The sequence below is a fragment of the Rutilus rutilus genome, assembly GCF_951802725.1.
Source record: "Rutilus rutilus genome assembly, chromosome: 14".
NCBI classification, from domain to species: Eukaryota; Metazoa; Chordata; class Actinopteri; order Cypriniformes; family Leuciscidae; genus Rutilus; species Rutilus rutilus.
The window spans coordinates 31,483,190-31,504,816 of record NC_140219.1 but is presented as its reverse complement, the minus strand read 5'-3'; the positions used below and the strand labels follow the sequence as shown (position 1 = coordinate 31,504,816).

Here is a 21,627-nt window from a genome sequence, read left to right as displayed (position 1 = left end):
CCTTTTTCTGAGTATTTAAGCAGTAAAAATGACCAAAATGCACATCCCAAGTATTGCAATAAAAAGACCACATGGAAACCGCATACATGGAAAATATCACTGTAATTTTAGTGCCCAACACAGGAGCTGTATTTGTAGTCAGCAGTTTTACCTGCTGGCTGTCAGCTGTTGTACTGAGCATTGAGACAGTGCAGACATGAGTTTTGATTTGTGTGTGTGTGATTCATACCATACTGACACGCACATTCTGCTCTACATGTGATCTGTCTCCTAAATTTCATGTTATTTTTTGGCAAGATGTTTTAAATATGCTTCAATCAGAGTAATTTCATCAGTGAATCACTTGGCCAGAGCTATTGTATGCAGCGAAGAGAATTCACCCGCTTTTGATCATCTCGCTGCAGTCATTGGTGTGTTTTAAGATTTGAAGAGTTTTCTCTAATTTGGTTACTGAAAATCATTAACAATGTCAGAGCCATTAAGGTGGATTTTAAGCAGTCACTTGCGTTATATTGAGTTCTGCTCATGATTTAGTTGAGAACGGCCATTCAGTGAGTGTGTCACATTTTGAAAGCAGATTAAAAGAGCGTCGGTTTAGATGTTTTAGTGTCTGTGGCGCAGCTGTGATCCTCTCTCTGCCGAACACCTGCTTGTGCCAGGTCTGAAACACCGGACACTCAGCTGTGGAGTGTGTTTACGAGCTGCGTGCACCAGAGATCCAATTAGAGAGCGGGATCGGCCGCATCTGCCTCGGTAGTTCATTTACACACAAACACAGCCATCCTGCTGACCTTCGCGAGGGGAACGCTCTGTTTAGAGACGTAAGACAAACACAGCTTGGGCAGGACCCTAACAGAGGTTCACATGGGTGCACATCAGGATTTTTTGGATCCTCCAGTGATTTGTTGGCTGTGAATTATAGTTCGCCGCGTGTCTTCGCCAGATCGAAGACAGATCATGTCTAAAGTCGCAAATCGAGTAAAAAAAAAAAAAAAGTGGCGCTTTGATTACCGTACAGCAGGCGCTAGCGTGATGGAAGACTGACTTATCTGTCAGGCCGAACCTGATTTGAAGATTATTTATAATTGGGGTACTTCTGTGTGACCTCATCTCATTAAATTAACGGTTCGTACAAGGTGCTTAAAGCGCTTGAAGTGCTTGAATTTTGACTTTTTGAAATTTAAGTCCTGGAAAAACCTTTAAAAAAAACATTTATGAAGAGGTGCTTGAATTATCGAAAGACAATATATATATGAATTAAGTGTTTAATTTTTTCTATGAAACAATATTTTCAGTTAATGTTGCAGTTTGTCTGATAAAGATAAAGACATTTGGCAATTTCGCATGACTACGAATGTGATAATGCTCATATAAATATCTAAGAATATGATACAGCTTTCATTGATCAGGTCCATGAAAAAAAATCAGTTTGAATAAGGAAAGCGATATATCTTTGTCATAGTATCCTTTGAATGGTTAATGTTGCCACAGTCATTGCATACTTTGCATGGGCTGCACTTTATTTATACCATTTTGTTTTATTAGTATATTTTTATTTATCGGTCTACCTTTTTTTTAGACTTTGAAAGATAATAAAGATATTGTTTTGCTAAGTGAGATCTCTGATTGTAGTCCTTGAAAACCCAAAAAAGTAGTCCTTGAAAGTCCTGGAATTTCATTTTACAGTGTCTGTACAAACCCTGAATTAAGTTAGTCTGGTTCTGTTGGACTGATGGACCTGCTCTGCTGTTGTTTCAGGGTCTGTCCATGCGTTTCAACCAGCCGGCCTATGCTCAAATGGGCGTGGGAGCATCAAACTCCTACTTCCCCTTCAACGTGGCCGCCTTGGCCTCCATGAGCAACCAACAGTTGGAGGTAAGTAATGAGCCCCACATGCACGTTTCACATTCCTTCAGCCGGCAGCTAATTGTGACATGCGTCCTCAGGCAGCGACATTTGGCGTCGTGCTCTGCCAGCTGCCATTCATGTATGCTAGTCATCTCTGTGAAAATATCAAATTCAGCGTTTGTTTTAATCTCGTCTAGTGTGTTCTTTGTTTCTTCTCACACTTGATTCTTTCCCTCTATGCTCAAGGATTTGATTAACCAGGGCAGGCAGAAAGTGTTGGAGGCCACTAGCGCTCTGAAGTCAGTGCCTAGGGAACCACTGGAGGACATCATCGCGCAGGTGGTGAGTGACGGGAGGAGGGCGAGTCCCTGCATTCAGGCACTTCATTTGAAAGACTGCACATAAAGGCTCCGATATACTCGCGGCTTCTGAGGCGGTCAAAATCCGTTTGAAAAGCCTCAGAAGCGGTATATCCTTAGCGAACATCCCAGTGCCGTTTAGATGCAAATATGTGCTTTCCTCTCAATAACAAAATAAAAACGCAATGAGAAAGCATATGGATATTTTTGCATGAGCTCTGCAATTCGGCACTTTATACAAAAGATTGCTTTAAAGCAAGCAGCCTTACAGAATTAAACATAAAAAAAAGTGTCAGTGTCTCTCAGTTTGAAGTGCAACTTCAATTTCTACTATAAAGCGGCTCACCAATGTGTTCATGGGTTTACTCGCGTCTGACCTCGACAGAATGAACAGAAATAAATCGCAACGTTTTTTCTCTGTCATCGAAGGCGGAGCCTCAGAGCCACACCTACTTATTATGTAATCGCCACTGACCAATGGTAGGTCAAAGCTGTTTACCAGCCAGAGCGAACTTTTCTAGAAAGTTATCTTTGGCAAGCTGTTTCAAACTCCATAAACGAACTGCAGACACACTTGGTTTTGGCCTGATTTTGGTCGAAATGACATCACTCCGCATAAGGTATATCGGGGCCTTAACAGTGCAGGTCCAGGTTTGCTTATCACACTTTCCCTGACAATAGTGAACATTTATGTTAACATTTGTAAAAAAAGCGACTTAATTTGGCTTGGCAGTTGGTGTTTTCCAGGGGCAAAAACCACTTTTGTGGTTAAAAAACAACAAACTGATATGATAAAACATAATCAGTCCATAGACTTACATTGAAGGACAAACTCGAGTCATATTTGGAGACCAGATTATTATAGAGACTTGTGGATGGACTCTTTGTACCTAGCAACCACTTAGAACACCTTAGCAACTGCATTACAACGAGCCACAACTTGATGCAAGTCTTGTAGGGGCAAAACCTACACTTTTGAGGCTGTGCTTATTGACTCTGTGGGTTGCTGTGTCATCAGTATTAAGCTTGTGTTGGACTGAGTTCTGAACCACTGCTAAATGTGTTTGTGTGTGTGATGAGCGTGTAAGTGTTTGTTTGTTGAGGTCTACAGGATGTAACAGGTGTGTTGTTTTTGGCAGTGGAAGGAGAATCCGAGTTTACCGGAGGCCCAGGTCCAGTCCATGGCTCTTGGGAGGCAGGCCGGCTACGAGCTGGAACTCAAACACAGGGAGGCTATTTACCGTGATGTCCTCGGCAAGCAACAAACTGTACGTGTGCTCACTTCTCACTGTTTCCGTGACATCATCTGCTCTTCTTGTGTTTAAGTGACATGAACGTTTGAACCTAAATAGAATGAAATGGGACTTTTATTACTGGAACCCGGTTGCACCACTTTCCCAGCATATTTCGCATTGCACAGTGGCAACTTGTTTTCTCCATTCGTCCAAAATAGTTAAATATGAGGTGTGAATTAATTTAGGGTCCCTACGAATCCTTAAAAAGTCTCGGTCTTAAATTCAGAGAAAAATCTCAATGTTTGGTCTAATTTAAGGCTATAAAAAGTCTTAGGATGTGCAGAGGCTCATGAAGTGTGCCATTTGGGACAAGGGCCTAAAATACCGTGTTGCAATATATAGCCTAAATGGTTGTATTTGATCTCCCTCATCGTTTTGAATGAGCAGCTGGCAGCATTTAATCGTAGGCCTTTCAAAATAAGAGTCCCATTCTATTTCAAACAAGTCCTGAATTATATTTAATAATTCACCCTGAGGGTACCCCATTTTTTTTAACCTTTTATAAAGGGATTTTTTTTTTTTTTACCTTATTAAAATGAATGCTTCATCTTTCATTTCAAATTCTTAGAATTGATCAATAAATTGAATTAGAATAATAAGACACTATAAGGCTGTTACCAATCAAATTAAATCACTTACACAGGAAAAATTACAAATGCATTAAATAATGTCATTTAAATATTATTATTTTTTAAATATACAAATAAGAAATGTTGGAAATAATGATACTTTTAAACATGACACTAAACCGCAAGTAGGTGGTGGCAGGTGACCGTCTGAATGAGGCATTGAGTCATTAATTCAAACGATTCGTTCAAGAATGACTTAATATGGACTACTTGTTTATTGAACCGTTGTATGAAATCAGTGTCACGTTTTCAATCGTGATGGTATTCTGGAAAACAGCACTCTTGGTCGTTTGATGTTTCTTAACTGTATCATATATTATAAATATTAAAAACTCCCCATTTTTAATTATTCCCGCAGTATGTTAACAGTTCCTGCGAGTGCTGCTGCTCTCGTTTGTTTCCATCTCTCCTCGAGAGGCTGCGTGAGCCTCAACAGAGCAACCATCCAGTACATTATACATTATTATCCACCACCAATCGCCACTTACACTAAATGTAATAAAACCAGTCATTCTCTTGTTTTGGTGATTCCCTAGACGTTTTACTCTTGTCCGGAAAGCCAAGTAAAATTCTTTCACTCGCCCCCTTCAAAAAATACCCACTTGTCGAGCTCTGAAAATGTACCCCAAATGTAATCAAAGAATGCGTTGTTTGTTTGTGGACGGGTAATGTAGTAGCATAGTCATCATTCATTCAAGCACCAGTTCTGTTTGAAAACAGATCTTGATATGGTGTATAAAATGATCTTATGAAGAACCATATGCCCTTGTGCACTGACTTTCTGTGATGTTCAGAGTGTTTCTAATGATGCTGATCTTTATAAGGCAGCTGCCTGACTCTGCGAACAGGAACATGATTTGTGTAACATTAGCAACACATTATTAGCTGTTTGATTAACGTAGTCAAGCCAAAACCTGATCATGTTAATTACAGGTGTGTGTCCGACATTGTAGAGAGAGCGATACATAAAACAGAGCTCTTGATGTAGCATGACTTTCATAACAAAAGAGTAACATCCAGTCCCGGTCTCCCTCCAGCTGATGATGTACGTGCAGAAGGTGGTGGCCAACCGTAAGGTGCAGGAGCAGCAGATGGCCCTCGCGAGACAGGGGATGCTCCTCAACCAGCTGGCCATGCAGAACGGCCTCTCGGCCCCCATGAACCAGATGGACCTGCTGGGCTTGTACCAGCAGCTCGGGGCGCTCCAGGGCCTGCCCTCCTCTCAGCTGGGCAAGAACCCGGGCCCGTCCAAGGGCCTGTAGACGCCTCGCTGAACACACAGCTGGACTGACACAGCCAGGACACCTACGTGAGCCCCCTTGGCCATGAGAAAGGGGCATCCTGGGACTTTGTTTAAGGGGTTTTTGGCAGTGCAGTTTGTCATTTTGTGTATATAGCCTTAATGTTATTCAAGATCTTTTTTTTTTTTTTTTTTTTTCGCGCGTATTTAAAGATTAAAGAAGATATTCTCCCCAAAATGCTTTTAGGCATTGCAAGTTTTTTTGTTTGTTTTTTTTCCCCCTTGAAATAAAGGGCTGTGCATATTATGAATAATTAAGGAAAACAGCGTGATCGAAGAGGGACCATAGAGTTTCTGTTCTATAACCATAGAGAAGATTTCACCCCGTAAATACCTATCTGCGTTTAATATCTTCCTAGTAGTGGATTGTCATCGGTACTGTTGATAGCCAGTGCGCCGGAGACACTGCAGCGGACACCTTAAATGTAACGTCAAATCAAATGGCCTTATATCAAGCAGCTAGATCTCTTCTAACGTTTTAAAACCCCTTTTTCTAATCTGCTTTTAGGTATTTAAAATCGTTGTTGCTAATCATGCTATGGAATGTCTGTGTTGTTAAAACTGCTTGCTGAATTCCTCCGGACTTTTGTAACATCAAACTTCTCGTTGTAGTGTTGCCTAGCATATTGTTGTGAGTACTGTTCATAATTTCTCTTTCTGGGTTTTTTTTTTTTTCTTTTTCTGTTTTCTGTTGTTTTTTTCTTCTTTTTTTTCTGTTTCTCTCCCCGCTTGATTTGGGTTTGTGCCTGAGTTGGCGTCTGGAAGGTGTTGGGGTACGTGTTCGTGTGGTTTAACCGAAGTTCAACCTGTTCTGGTGATGATGATGATGAAATGATAATGCCTAACGCTTTCCTTATCAGGTTAGTGCTAGGGCTTTATTGATCTGTTCCTGGGCACATCTCCACTTCGGACACTAAATTAGATGTTTTTCATTGGCAAACATAAGCCCTTTGATATCCACAGGGTGTCGTTCAGAAATGTAGAGGAACTTTTTTTCCCCTCCTGAAAATGTTCAAATGTTAGCATATACACCAACAGTTTCTGCCATTAATATGATCTGCTACTTAGTATTTAATATCACATTTAAATAAAGTGACCAAAAGGATGTTACATTCAGGTCTTGCTTGTGGGTTGTCATTTTTTTGTTGCTGCGGTGTGCAATTTCTGCACTATCTTGGGCACAGTGAATTTGCAAAAATTATGTTCTGTGAAAACCTAGTATTTCCTAAGGTTGAATATAAATCATTCTAGTTATGCACAGTTTTAAGATTTTTTATTATTTATTTTTTTTGGTCAGAAAAAAAAAAAGTCTCTGCAATTTCAATAGCTGTTATTAAAATGTATCTAATGATCATGACGACAACGGAAGTCATAAAAATTGTGTAGGTGTGGATGTGGGAACCCTGAAATATTGAAAGTCTGAAAGTCCCCCTGTGGTGAAAATCCAGCTTTTAATGTTGTTTATAATGACTGTGTGGTGTTTTTAATATGAATTTGCACATGGTTTGTCTTAAAGCAAAAGTCAACACCATCGCTGAGTATTTTCCAAAAGACCAAAGACAGTCTCAAAAATACGGTTTGAAATCGCTGGTGTTTCTGACGTCACACACTACCTTGTAACCAATCAGATCAACGTGCCGGCGGGCTTTAGCATATCATTAACAGCGAACCAGCAGAGGAGTCTCGAGAGATGCCAGGTTATCCCGATGCATTTTTCTGTTGATACTGTATGAAAAATCAGGTACATTTAGCAATATAACAGGTGAGTTATGTATATGGTGTATATTATGTTATGAACTATATGCCTTTGTCCACTGAAATGGTGAATGAGAACATGTGACATAAGTCTAACGTTGTAGAGAATGATACATAAAACGCTTTACCATTGATGCATCCACTTGTAGACAAGCCTATATGAGTGATTGGAGGCGGGGCTCATTTGCATATTTATGGATCACTTGTACTAAATGAATCAAGGGTGTCGAGTTACATTCAAGCTATTTTAAGGCATATTTTTTTACAGGAAAGTTATTTTGGTGATCAAAGATGAGTTTTAAGGGATACAATGATTAAGTACAGGGGGACATTAACATTTAAAACTTTTATATGATAAGTTTATATTATTTTTACATTTATTATTAGATTTTAATATTGAATTTCTCCCATTTTGAGAATTTTCACAAAAAAAAAAATCTGTTTTGTTCCATCTGCAATCTGCCACATTCTACACGTCGAACGCTCCCGACACGTCGAACGTATCCGCCATCTTGGAACAGTTAACATGAGACTGTTCTTCACTCACACTAACAAATCAATACAATTTCGTTGTAAATGTCTCTGCATTGTGCAGCCTATGGCTGTAAAAACCACCGAGCTGATGAACTAGGTTTCAATATGCAATATTCAGAATCATGACATGAATGATAAACTAAATGCTGTGAAAATCATCTCAATGTCTGTCTATATAGATATTCATACATGTAAATGTGTGTGGGTTGCAGATGCACAGTCAACTTGCTCTTGAGTGTCACAGACTGGATTTGACCGTCCCGATATGGCGGACAGCTAACGTATAGCAGCCCAAAGTGTAGATATATATATATATATATATATGCAAGACACATTGCCAGCAGTAGCAGCTGTCACTGGATTGACTGCAAAATTGGGAAACTGGGTGCTGGGGTGGTAATAATCAAAATTAACACACACATACTATATATATATATACACAGTATATTGGCCACCTTGAATTTTAGACATTGGTTTTAAGGAAAGTAAAGGAACAACTTTTTGGGACAGATGTATACTGGCTAGACCTGGGCTCTTTAATTGCGGTCCTGCCGAGTTTATGTCCTACCCAAATTAAACACACCTGAACAAGTTAATCGAGGTCTTCGGGATTACTAGACGGTTACAGGCAGGTGAGTTTGAGAGGAGGAGCCCTGCACTAGATGTTCATTCGTGTTCAAATGCGCCACACCCGTCCCATGATTGCAGCAATGCAGTTGACAAGTCAAATATTTTCTGTAAATGAGTAAACCGACGAGACCGTACTTCATGTCCACGAGCACAATAGCACATTTCAGATGTGCTTTCTCTAGACGGCTGTTTTCACACCCTGAGAATCCATCGCCTCGCGTACACCCCAATCTATACCCCTTCAGTCTTTCATCTGCTGTCTCTTTTCTACTGCTTGCTATTATTTTCATTTCTTTAGCAGCCAGGGTTTTTCTCCCCCCTCTTTTCCATTCGCCCCCTCAAGCCCACGTCTCCCTCCCGAGGGGAGCTTGCATTCACAGCTTGCAGAAAGCTGCCAAAAGAGAAACATTACAACTATTGCAGATGTTGAAATGTTGATCCCATCCTTGGTATGCCCAGATTACCACTCGGCTAACTTTGCAGCACCATGCGGGCAGCTGTTCCCTCATCTGTCCCCCAATGTGAAAACCTCCTTCCGTTCACATGAATATGCAGCATACACTTCGTATCTGAAAGTATTAGAGCGTGTTGGCAGCAAGGCTAACAATTGATCATCTGAACGGAGCTGAGCCAAGGATGTTGTCAGGCATCGGTGATGGGTGGGGTTGTGAATGTTTGTAAATCTGGATTGTTCCATCCAAATTGTTCATTTCTGATTATAAGGGTTGACTGAAACCCTATAGAGTCCATTCAGGGCAACATCAGTGCTGGTCCAAATCTTCATGGGCGTCAATCACCTTGGGAGTTTTGTGTTGCTGTGATTTACAAAGCATCAGATTAGTAATCAGTAAAAAAAAACAATAGTTCTAGGTACGTTATCATTAATATTGCTGTGGTGCCGACTTTTGAACAGGTTTGACGCCCACCAATGCAACGCATTCTCTTGTATTGTTTCGCTTTCTGTAGGGCGTTGATTTATGCCTCTACAGACTGCTTAGGGAGAACTTTCCCACAGGTTTCCTGAGCCAAGAGCTGTCTTTTTACATCATCAGCTAACATCCACGTCTCTGGAGAGCTGGATTATTCTGTGAATGCTGCTGTGATGTTCTGGAATTTACGCTGCACTAGATAAACAACATTTCACAGATTGATCGACTCCCGCTAGTGTGCTGAACACCCCTGACATGAAGATTTTCCGAAAGAAGGTATCAGATGTGTTGTACTTTGAAGACAACATGAAATCAGAATTCACTTTACCTACTTGACAACATGTTTGTCTTTGTAATCTTTCATCAAAACATAACTTTGCTCCCTCCTCTGATGAAATGCCACACACAGTTTTACTTGCAAAATAGATGACGTAATAGATAGAAGTACAATGGTTGGTGAATTCCGTATCATGTTGACTTAAATAACTAGTGATCTCACTGTGCCTTAAGACTGTGAGAAAAGCGACCGTTCAGGCTATAACGGTAGCTTAATGCTTAACTATCATAGAAGTCAAACTCAATCAGCTCAGTGTTTCTCAGATTTTAATTGGTACAGAGAATCCTTGCAAATATGGTCAATGACAATAAACAATATAGCAGGACAATTTTATTGTCAGTCACTCAGATCAAATGGTTTAGCCCTTCTGTATATTTCAGTAGAATCTACAGTTCCAATAACTTCAAGTTCATTACAAAATAGAGCCTTTGAAATAAATAAATAGATTTATATATAGATTTATAATTATACTTTATATGTTGAAAATAAATATATTGTACATCTTATAAATAGGTTTGTCCATATTTACATGTCTTTCACTTACATTTTAGTAATGTTCCTGACAACCTGAACATTATAAGTCACTCTTTGTCAAATGACCAAAGCCTCTACCGAAGCACCATACATTTCCTCCGCTTGCTTTGAAAGTGGTTAGTTGTGTTTGCTGTTTCTGCAAAATGTGTAAGGTTTGACGTCTCCCGAACCTCCAAAAGAAGAAGACGTAAAGAAAATGATCTACGTAAGCCTCTCTAATGTTTTACATGAAGAAAATGGTGTTTGTTTCCATTATTATAAAGCCTTAATAGTCTCACAATCTCACAATTTGTCTGTTCAAAATTGTTATTGTTTCAGTAGAAGCTGGTCATTGTTCTTCAAAGCGTCTTTCTCCTTTTAAGTGCCCTTAAAGGTATATTTAATTTGAAAAGCTCTTGCTTTGCATTCGTCCTACAGGAAAGTCGGGGTAACTCCCCGTGTCCATCTTCTTGCTAAGTGCTGCGTCATGACCTTTCAACGTGAGATCCGCCCCAGGGTCGCCGGAATTGGCATGTTGAGTTTTATCTTTACAGTCACAGGGGGTTTTACTTCCTAGTTGCTCAATAAATTTAGTTTTGGACCATAGTTTTTTTCCAGTGAGAAAATGGCCAAAATGTGGTTCACTTTACAAAAAGTGTGGCTCACACAATGATTGTCTGAAGAAAGGTCGATTGTATGACACATGTGATGAGGCCCTGAAGTCAACACCTCTTCCTCAAGACATCTTTTGGCACCGGCTTTGGATGCAGGAATGTTCCCTCTTCTCTGTGGTTTAAAACCCATTAAGAAGAGGAAACGGAGCCATCCAGGACACACACGTACTGTTTATCTCAATCACCATTGGAGAGGGCCTCCTCATTTTGGACCAGAATCCAAATATAAACAGCTGTGAGGCGAGAGAAGTAGGGTCTTGTATTTCTTAATGTTCTACAGAATCCGTGTTTCCCATCAAGCAACTCTACTACACCTCTCCAACACAGCAACTCTGATGGATGCTCTGGTCACCTGTGCTGGAACAAGTCTCTGTAAGCTTGGGGTATCTTCTCGATTTCAACAGGTCTGGGCAGGAAGTGAGTCAACTTCTGATGCTTTTTAGTCCTGCCGCCTTCTCGAGGCGAGCCGTCCTTGTTCAGAGCCACGTAATAGTATCTCCCAGTGTCCGCGTGCTTGTAGAGAGTAGATGCATATGTGTTGTACCAGTTCTCCTCGAATTGCTCACGGAACACACACTCTGCTGTCAGCTTCTTCTGCAAGGCAGCCGGAAAGAGACAAAAACATTGTTTCGATTATCTGGATATGGTCAGTTACAGTAGCATTTAGTGTTGTCAAAAAGTACCGACTTCGGTACCAAGTCGGTATGGAAATTTAAAAATTGTGACGCTTTGAGCGCTGTTGAGCGGAATCGTCAACACCTCTGATTGGCCGTTGTGTTCACGCGCTCATCGGATTTGTCTGTGATTGGCTACAATGATCAACGCAAGGAAGTGTTTTGAAAGCGGGAACGGGAGCGTTTGAAAGCGCAACCAGGCGTCTATCAGAGGACCGGTCCACTGATAGACGCCTGCTTTCAAACGCTCCCGTCTGTATCTGTGAAAGCGTTTGGTGAAGAGCGTCATTGATGCATATTTACAACATGTTTTCATGTAGCGAATCACAGACAAATCCAATGAATGCGTGAACACAACGGCCAACGGGTGTTTATGATTCCACTCTACAGCGCTCAAAGCATGCCAAAGCATTCATTTCAGTACCGACTTGGTACCAAAGTAGGTACTTTTTGACAACTCTAGTAGCCTAAACCAGTGGTGTCCAGTCCTGAAGGGCCACCTGGCTACAGAGTTTAGCTTCAACCCCAATTAAACTTCAGGATTACTAGAAACTTTCAGGCAGCAAGTTGAAGCTAAACACTGCAGGAAGGATGGTTTCTTCAAGGAGCAGGAATGGACATCCCTGTGCAACAAAAACTTTTAGAGACAAGGTTTGAGAAGTGAAATTAAATGGAAAATACTTTTTCTGCCCTGACCCAATCAGAAATATCCTAACCAAAAAAACTAAACCTACCATCTAACTGGAAATCCGTGCTCTGTCCATCAAGAGACCAGTGTAAGTGCATTTGACCACATGTTTAAGAACTAAAATGCACCTCCCATTTCCAGACCTCCAGATGCGCTGGAAAGCATGAGGGTGTGAAGACGTGGTACTGTTTCTTTCTCACAGTGCACAGTTTACCCTTGTCACCATCGCAAAATGTGCGGAGTGGAAACTATCTTGAGGCCAGACGGCAGGTGCTCGCTGCACCAGAGAAGGGAAAGTCATTATGGGCAAGCTTTGCAGTTTACACCCAAAATCATTCTTCAAAACTGCAAACCTTTTTGTCTGCTTCCCCCATGATGCAACAAGCTCTCTCGCACAAACACGGCAGCTTGAGAGAGTCTGTGTGGGCTGCTACTACTACACCACTGACAGAACTCCATGAGCAATGACTTCGGGTTAAGCAGGTGAACATTTGCTGGCTGACTACACTGCCGAGAACAATAGAAGACACTGGGGCTACATCATGTTTCCTGCCAAAGAACAGTCATGGAATGGGCCAGGTTCAAGTCTTGGTGTCAAGACAATACATTTAAAATTAGTTTTTAAGATAAAGTCAACTTTAAAAGTTCTGTTAAATCGTTTAAACAGTTGGCCATGCGAAAAGAATAATACGTTTTTTTTTTTTTTTTTTAGGTAAAAATGCAAATAATGATTATATATGGCTGCTTAATTTTAGAAGTAAGGAAATTTGGAGTAAATTCTGCTCCATGCACGGGATTACCAAATGTCTTAAAGGAGTAGTTCACTTCAGAATTAAAATGTCCTGATAATTTACTAACCCCCACATCATCCAAGATGTTCATGTCTTTCTTTCTTCAGTCGAAAACAAATTTAGAATACATTCCAGGGTTTTTCTCCATCTAGTGACTTCAATGCGGTCCAACGGTTCAAAGGTCCAAATGTCAGTTTCAATGCAGCTTTAAAGGCTCCACACGATCCCAGCCGAGGAATAAGAGACTTATCTAGCCAAACCATCAGTCATTTTCTAAAAAAAAATTAAATTGATATACTTTTTAACCACAAATGCTCGTCTTGCACTGCATTGAAACTGCAAATCAGACCTTCAACCCGTTGGTTCCTGTTGAAGTCCACTATATGGGAAAAAAATCATGGAATGTTTTCCTCAAATTAAATTTATTTTCGACTGAAGAAAGAAAGACATGAACATATTGGATAACGTGGGGGTGAAGAAATAATCAGGAAATTTAAATTCTGAAGTGAACTACTCCTTTAATGCTAACTGTCCACTTGATCTTACAGCAACAGAAATGGACCTGCATTTAAATCTGCGCAGTAAACCTAGGCCTGAGTCTTCAGGTGATTTGCCGTGCGATTGCATGCTGACATTCATTTACAGTCTGATTTAATGGGATGTTATCGCATTACATGTGAAGTCATCTCTTCTTGCTTTAAATAGGTTTGTTTTAACTCAGGGTCCACAGAAACTTACTGGGGCCCCGGATTATTGTCTCTGGAAATCTGATAGCTTGTTTCTCCCGCATGCATGGCAAAGTCTGCAGAGGGGGAGGCCAGGCGCATTTTCCTATATATGGTTCTCTATGCTAGCATGCAAAAAGTCAGTCAAATCCCGCTACATGCTTTTATCTCCTGGTCTCCGTTGCAATCAGCACTCCAGCAGAGAATAGCGTGGTCCTCACGCAACACGCAGATATGCAAGAGACCAAGAGCTCTCAGCTCGTATATCCACGATATGTGGGTGTGTATACGTTACACGCTTCATGTGTTCCTGGAAAATATGTAAATATTTTAAGTATGGAGCGAAATGAAGAGGCAGTTTTTCTTCTCTGAGATTGAACGCTCTGTCTGAGAGCTTGTTCTTATGTGGAAAGTTACAAAGACAAAAAACAAGGTGAGCCACACGGGCGACAGACCTCGCTGTTACCCACTGATCAGAGGTCAGGGCTTGTAGCAGTGGAAACACTGCTTGTTTTGTCTGGTTACGTGTTTTTTTTTTTTATTGTACATCTACATCATATGGGGAACAGACTATGAGCTGGTGGGTGGGTTGTCGTTCGCTCCTCATTCCAGCTTTGACTGCATTCCTATTGAAACACTTCATAGAGCAGAACCTTCTGTTGGTGGATGTTGTTTGGAGTGTGTGTGAGCACTACAGGGGTTTGACTTACCGACCCATAGAGTTCACCTTTCTCATTCATCCCCAGATAAAGACCAGCATCCACGCCTCGTATGCTCACCAGCCCGACGGCCAGACTGATAAACTCCAGAATACCTGCCAGACAACAACACTCGTCAGACATTGACCAGACACCTTCACAACTGCAGCACAGCTGTACGTCAACGGTGCTGTATATGCGAGAGTCTTTTAAGCAAGATGTTTCAGAGAGCTTTTCCCAACTTAAACCAGCCTAAGGTGGTTCGCAAGTTGTAGCCGCTGGCCAAGCTGGTGGTTAGCTGGTTAGCCAACTGGTCTCTCAGTCTGACGAGCTGACAAATGTCCAAAACCCCTCTTTAACCACCAAAGCACACCAGCCTAACCAACCTGGCCTGGCTACCAGCTATGCTATCACATTTGACTGGTTTGTGTTTTTGCTTTTATTGTTTTCCACCAAGAATAACTGATAACTCCTCTCTGTATTCTGTGTTTGAGTCTACTTTGAGGATTTGGTATTTAAAAGATGGCAGTTTTCTCACCTCACAAGTAAGCTTTCAGCAGACTACCATCTTAAAAATGTGGCACAATCTAAAAATAACCTAAAGGACAGGAAATTAAAGTCTTGTTACTAACACTTTGATCATAGAGCGTGTGCACAACACAAAAGTCAATAGTCTCTGCAATGTTTGGTTAAGGCGCTTGTCGCAGCTCTTGCTTGAATTTGATTAGCATCTCACTTTATTTTGCTGACTTTTGAAATACATGTTCTTATACAAATCAATATTGTTTAAGTTATCTGCATCCACGGTGCCTTCGTGTCAATTTTCAGGATATGAGCCCAATCTTGGCCGAAACCAGCTGTTCACACGCTCTTGATTAAAGACTAAAGCAAAAACTACACCTTTGTGGCCTTTTACCACCACCTGGACCGAGTATGTTGTGATTTGGATGCCAAACGACGACACAGAAAACTCTCTGAAGCTGGGTTAAGCAGAAGCACATTTCATATGCGTTTAATCAAAGACACTGCCAGCTTGCAACATTACCGACAAACGACTCGCATTTGCCAGAAGGATGCCAGAAACATGACCGCGGACCACCCAATCCAGTAAAGCAGCTTGTCTCGGCCTAAAAACAAGCATTACAACTGGATTCCACAGTGGTCATGCTTTAATTTAGAGCTATTCCTGTTTTCTAAGCGAGGGCTGCACCTGCACAATGATTACGGATCACAGCAATGCAAAAAATTCTCGTGTCTGGGCTCTGCTATCATTTGTTTATCATTGTAATACCAAGAACTCCTTGACTGATTTATTAGTGCTGTAATTAGTAGTGTCTGTGCCTGCGTCGGCCGGGGTCCTTTGAACACGTTTTCGGAGAAAAACAGCCTCATGCTGTGAGCTTGTTTTCCACTGCAGAGGAGCACCTGCATCCCTTGACCCTGCGCTGGAGTTCGCCGAGGGCAATTCCAGTGTAAGACTGAGATATGCTGCTCTCGTCTAGAGGCGGACTGATATACAGTGGTCCCAAAACAAATATCAAAGTGTCATCTGCTCTCAAATGCTCTTCCAATAGCATTTCTGAGTCCTTTTGCAATCTTTTTTTAATCTGGTGTTTTGGTGATTTTTAGTGGTTTCACAATCACAAATTTCCACCTCAATTTTCGACACTATATCTGTTTTCTTATTTTAAATCTAACAAACCTCTTGTTCTGCTTTTAATGATTCATGCTAAAAGGTTTATTGTGCTATATTTCTTTAATATAAATGACCCTTGGTTATTTTGTTATGTAATGCTCTGGCATCCCTATACATTAAGTGTGCCTTAACTGTTCAAGCACTTTTAGGGGACACTGTATATGGGGTGTAGATTCTGACATGGGACGCGTGACCCCCAAAGCATTATCAATATTGTGAAGAAAGTTTCCTACTTGTACTCCCTAACTGCAGATCTGCAGCTTCACTTGAAATCTACTCCGCTGAATTCTGCCCAAGTTATGCATGCAAGTTTTGTCTTGTGCATGCAAAATGACAGAAAACTCATGACAGCCAGATCTGCTAAATTTAACATTTCATAATGTTTGTTCTTAACTTCATAGTGAAGAAGCAGTTCATTTTAAGATTTCTCATGAGGTGGAGTTGTCCTTTCCTTCACAGTGACTGACAGCATTTGATTATTCGCTCACTGAATCAGGAGGGACATGCAGCATTTTTGGACATTATAAACAGGTGCAGTTATGTCACTAATTAAGCAATGTCTTTAATGACAAATTTTATGAGTGTAATCCAAGTTTAATTGTTATATTATTGGCATTTTTGTGTACATTTGTGTGTGTGTGTGTGTGTATACCTACTTAACCATATTTTGCCCATACACAGAAGTGAGCTAAACCTGACAATCTCTCAAAACCTCGTTTGTAAATACGATATAAAAATAAAGTAAATACAGTTTTTTTATTGTAAAAATGCAGAACGTTTTCAGATAGGGTTAGATTATAGTATTTATAACTATAGCTGTATATAAATAAATATACATATAATATTATATATGCTATATATAGCAGATGCCCATGTGAGTGCATTTTTTCAGCATTATTTCCTTAATAAACACATTAATGTGCCCTGATCTTGTAGCAAGTCTTGTCATGCTGCACTTTCATCCTTGTTAAGTGTCAATCGGCACATAGCCTACCATTCCAAACACATATGAATGTTTGGTTTCACTTTATTTTAAGGTGTCGTTGTTACAGTGTAATTATATATTTAAGTACTGAGTAATATTAAGCAACTGCATGTACTTACTATAGGGTTTGGGAAGGATTAGGATTTGGTTGAGGGTTAGTTGCATCTAATTATGCATAATTTACTGTTATTGCTGTGGTAGGTACATGTAACATATGTAACAAGGACACTGTGAAATAAAGTGTTACCGAATGTTTATTAATTTAGCTTGAGATGGCCCAATGCAATTTATAAAAAAAATGTAAAAACGTTTTAATCCTATAGGGCTCTGCCTAACAATCGGAATGGACAAGTCAACAGTTTCTCAGAGAGACCCAGGTAAACTTTAACACACACCTATGATGCCCAAAACCGCTGACTGACGGATGGCTGAATAGAGGAACGGATGAAAGGGTGGATGGAGTTCTCACCGAATCTGCTGTGGTCCTGTCTGGTTCCGTGTACCGTCCCGTTGGGGAATATCTCCAGCTGGAAGCCGGTGCGGCAGTAGAGCTGTCTCCTGCGCAGGATGCCCTTCAGGTGGCCAAAATCCGTCAGCGATCCGCGCTGCAGTCTGCCCTCAATCAGACCCAACCTCTCATTCAAACCATCCGACAGAGGCACATTCCCCAATGCTGGAAAAGCCTGCAAATCCAGATCGATGCTCCCGAGAAATCCAGCCACCTCTGCCATGACGAGGAAACTTTTGGGTGTTTAGAGAGCGGAGAGGAGAGAGACGCTCTTTTCATCTGTGATCAGACTGAACGAGTCATTTATATAGACATCCATATCCTCCCCGAGCCACGCCTGGATGACATCCCTGCTGCTTCACCTTCAGCATGTCAACGGAGAGCTTCTGCTGAGACTTTCACAACTGATGCTGGGTGTCTGTCGGGGCGCACGCGAGTCTGAAGTCTGTCCGTCCGTGCGTGCGTGCGCGTAAAATAACTCCCAGCCCGCAAAAAGTCCTAAAGAGAGGATCAGTGACAAAACTTCAAACCCTCTCAGCGCGAAAAGTTCTGACACAGTCTGTGTGTTTTATGGGTCTAATCGCAGCACGAGCTGAGTGACTGTAATATGACAGAGGATCGGTCTCTCTCACTGCGAGTCGCTAGAGGAGTTCAGGCTGCGTCTCAAACTCTCATCTGCTGCCTCTCTAGATTGCAATGTCTGGCCGTTCCGCAGTTCTGGGCATCACAGGCACTTGCAGCAACTTGTAGCATAGTGAAGTGCGTACCTAGACATTATTGTGGGTATCACAGGTGCGTGCAGCAACCTGTAACAGTGAGCTGCCTACCTAAGTGTCTGCAACATGTTTGAAAATGATAGGTGGTTCCAGCAGTTTGGGGCATCATAACATTTAAAACCTAGTGAACTGCCTACCTAGACAACATAACTGAATATTATGGGTATGCACAACATTTCTTACAACCCTGACCCAGCATTTCGTTTTTTTTTTTTTTTTTTTTTTTTTTTTTTAATCATTACAGGCACTTTCTGAGTTAGTATGATATGAATAAATAGCTCACACTCGAGGAGGAAAAAAACATCTTGTTTTTTCCAGAGGCCCAAACTGAGCAAAAGTATGCAATTTGGTGCAGTTACTGATATTTATACTGATATTTATATTACATACATATCATTTATTAGATTTGATACTACATGATAAAAAAAAAAAAAAAGTATGCATAATAAAGTAAACCTTGATTTTTTATTTATTTTTGTATCATAAGTTGGTGTACACCAATATTTATGGCAATTAAAGATTTTTTTGAAAACTGTATCAACACCTAGAGAACTGCCTACCTAAATATAATTTTGGCATCACATTTGTGTGTATCATTTTTGGACCTTAGATGCATACACTCTAAAAAACGCTGGGTTGTTTTAACCCAATGTTGGGTCAAATATGGACTAACCCAACGTTGGGTTAAAAATGCAATTTAAAAATGGACAAACCCAGCCGTTGGGTTACATTTTTAATGTAACCAATGCAATTTGTCCATTTTTTTATTGCATTTTTGTCCATTTTTGATTTTGTCCAAAATGCAATTTGTCCATTTTTAAACTGCATTTTTTAACCCAACGTTGGGTTAGTCCATATTTGACCCAACATTGGGTTAAAACAACCCAGCATTTTTTAGAGTGTATATTGAGTCCGCAAAATGTTTTGGGTGTCATCTAAAAAATGCTGCACATGTCTGTGATTCCTAATTAATCAACTCGCTAAATTTTGAAGTTGCTGCATGCAACTGATGCCAAAAAATGCTGTCTAGGTAGGCAGCACTGTAGATATTGACACGCAGCCTCAGACTGAGGTTTTCATAGATTTCGTCTCTCCACCTTCCCTGTGTAAGCAGGTGTTTCCTCCTCCTCCTCTCCAGACCAGCTGGTGGACATCTACTGCAGGAATTAAAGGAGCAAAGAAATAGAAAAGTTTGATGACGTATTTTATTAAAGCTGAGCGGTACAGGGAATGCATGGCAGGCGGAATTTCATAAAATGTGAAATGTATGCGTCACATGAAACAGCAATGAGAAGTACACCAGATGACCACAAACTTCATATGGGTTCTTATAGGAAATGATGATGCGTGCTGAGTGCTGCCAGAGGCGGCCAGCAAATGTGCACCTCACAAATCTATAAAACATATCTCTGATGTGTCCAACACACTCATAAAGATAGGGCTTGTCAAATATGTGCTCTCTGTTTCATGTCTGAATAGTTAAAGGTCAGTGTTGATCCTATATGTAAGCTTGGTGTTTCCTTCACAATAGGTACGTTTGTTTATACAATAGGTACAACATGATGGCTATGTCTTTAATTTTATTAATTTACAGTGTATTTGCTACTACAGTTTTGAAGCGTTGTTATATCTGAGGAATTCCCACTTTTTAATATATACAGGAAACCTGTGCCATCCTTTTTTTTTTTAAAGATAGTCAGAATTTTATAAAGAACAGTTTGACAAGCAATAGCCACTTGCTATGTCATGATCTTCAAAAAGACACTGAATCTAAAGGTGAAAAGATTTTTTGTTGGTGTTATTGTTGTGAGAAATGTAAAATTAGTTTCTTGCATGTCTTGTTAACCTCCGCTTAGTTTAAATACTTTACATACATTTATTTATATAAAAAAAAAAGGGAAAATGCATTGTGTGGTCTAACACAAAAATACAAAATTTAAAGGGATACTCCACTTTTTTTGGAAATAGGCTCATTTTACAACTCCCCCAGAGTTAAACAGTTGAGTTTTACCGTTTTCGAATCCATTCAGCCGATCTCCGGGTCTGGCGTTACCACTTTTAGCATAGCTTAGCATAGATCATTGAATCGGACAAGACCGTTAGCATCTCTCTCAAAAAAATGACCAAAGAGTTTCAATATTTTTCCCATTTAAAACTTGACTCTTCTGTAGTTACATCGTGTACTAAGACCGACGGAAAATGTAAAGTTGCGATTTTCTAGGCTGATATGGCTAGGAACTATACTCTCATTCCTGCGTAATAATCAAGAAACTTTGCTGCCGTACCATGAGTCCAGCAGGCGTAATGATATGACGCAGCGCCTGTAGTAATGTAAAATATGTGAAAAATAATGAGTTTTTTAAACAATCAAGCATGAAAACATATTCTAGTACACCCCAAAAACAAAATCAAGACTTCATAAAAGTTCATAATAGGACCCCTTTAAAGTTAACTACTAGCCCAGCAAAACATTTACTTTCTTGCAGCATCTTTGTTCAAATTGTGTAATATAGATATGAAAACACATACAGTATACGTAACACTTAAAAAATTAAAGGTGCATGTGCATTATTTGAATGAAGCACATATTCCTTATACATTTCTCACTGATTTACACTCAATTTACACCCGAATCAAAATGTTCTTTTCAACAAATCTTTGGTATCCTGTCGAAAGCATAATGGAGAATGCATTAGCTCATCAAAAGTCAGTTCTCAGAAGTGGTGCCAGTCTCACATACAGTAAAAAAAACCTCGCTAGTAGTGACTGAACCCTGTAAGAGAGATCTCAGTTCATCTTCAGTCTGGAGGGAGTGATAACTGAAGGTGGTCTATGGGTTTTCACTTGCACACCTCATCCAGTGTTTAAGCACAGGAACCATTTGCGAGAACTCAGCAGGTTGCATTCTTGGTGTTAGCTGTAAAATTTAGAACTAGTGAAAATTTAGATGAGATTTTTTTTCCCCTTTCCTTTAAAAAAAAAAAATCTATAACGACATCTGTTGCTGGTCAGCTATATTTTATAGTTGACATTGGTTGATTTATGAGTGAGTGTAGAAAATGTTCCCACATGCTCCGGGGACATATAGTGAAGATAACGACCTCAAGATCATGGCTCATGCTCCAGCGCCTCGCTCGCTCTCCACAGAGAATAAAACCTTGCAAGTTAATCAAATTTGGGCCTTGAATTGGGGGCAGCATCTTACCTGTTCGTTTGGGATTTGACATTTCAGATATTTTCAGTTCAGCAGCTCTCGCTCTCATAGGTTGCACCGCAATGCTCT

At 40.4% G+C, this 21,627-nt stretch overlaps 2 protein-coding genes across 3 annotated transcripts in view; one reads left to right on the top strand and one right to left on the bottom strand.

Annotated features, from left to right (window-relative positions):
* The window catches only part of atrx (ATRX chromatin remodeler), a 49,299-nt gene extending 42,749 nt beyond the window's left edge, over nt 1–6,550 (top strand). For both annotated transcript variants that reach the window (XM_084430537.1, XM_084430538.1), the window contains exons 32-35: nt 1,759–1,875; nt 2,095–2,190; nt 3,347–3,475; nt 5,169–6,550. In XM_084430537.1, coding sequence (XP_084286663.1) covers nt 1,759–1,875; nt 2,095–2,190; nt 3,347–3,475; nt 5,169–5,393 — 567 coding nt within the window. In that variant the 3' untranslated portion in view covers nt 5,394–6,550. The remainder of the gene's footprint in view (nt 1–1,758; nt 1,876–2,094; nt 2,191–3,346; nt 3,476–5,168) is intronic.
* A 3,408-nt stretch (nt 6,551–9,958) lies between these two features.
* On the bottom strand, nt 9,959–18,107 carry fgf16 (fibroblast growth factor 16). Its single transcript, XM_084431296.1, has 3 exons — nt 17,530–18,107; nt 14,392–14,495; nt 9,959–11,397 (listed from the first exon to the last, which is right to left on the bottom strand). Exons 1-3 carry the CDS (start codon nt 17,789–17,791, stop codon nt 11,152–11,154), a joined length of 612 nt encoding a protein of 203 aa, XP_084287422.1. The 5' UTR covers nt 17,792–18,107; the 3' UTR covers nt 9,959–11,151.
* Nucleotides 18,108–21,627: the final 3,520 nt, after the last annotated feature.

Coding starts and splice junctions, on each gene's coding strand:
- fgf16 (XM_084431296.1), bottom strand. CDS start 17,791: ATGGCAGAGGTGGCTGGATTTCTCGGGAGCATCGATCTGGATTTGCAG. Junction 14,496..17,529: donor ACAGGACCACAGCAGATTCG/GTGAGAACTCCA, acceptor GTTGTCTGGCAG/GTATTCTGGAGTTTATCAGT. Junction 11,398..14,391: donor AAGGTGAACTCTATGGGTCG/GTAAGTCAAACC, acceptor GCTGCCTTGCAG/AAGAAGCTGACAGCAGAGTG.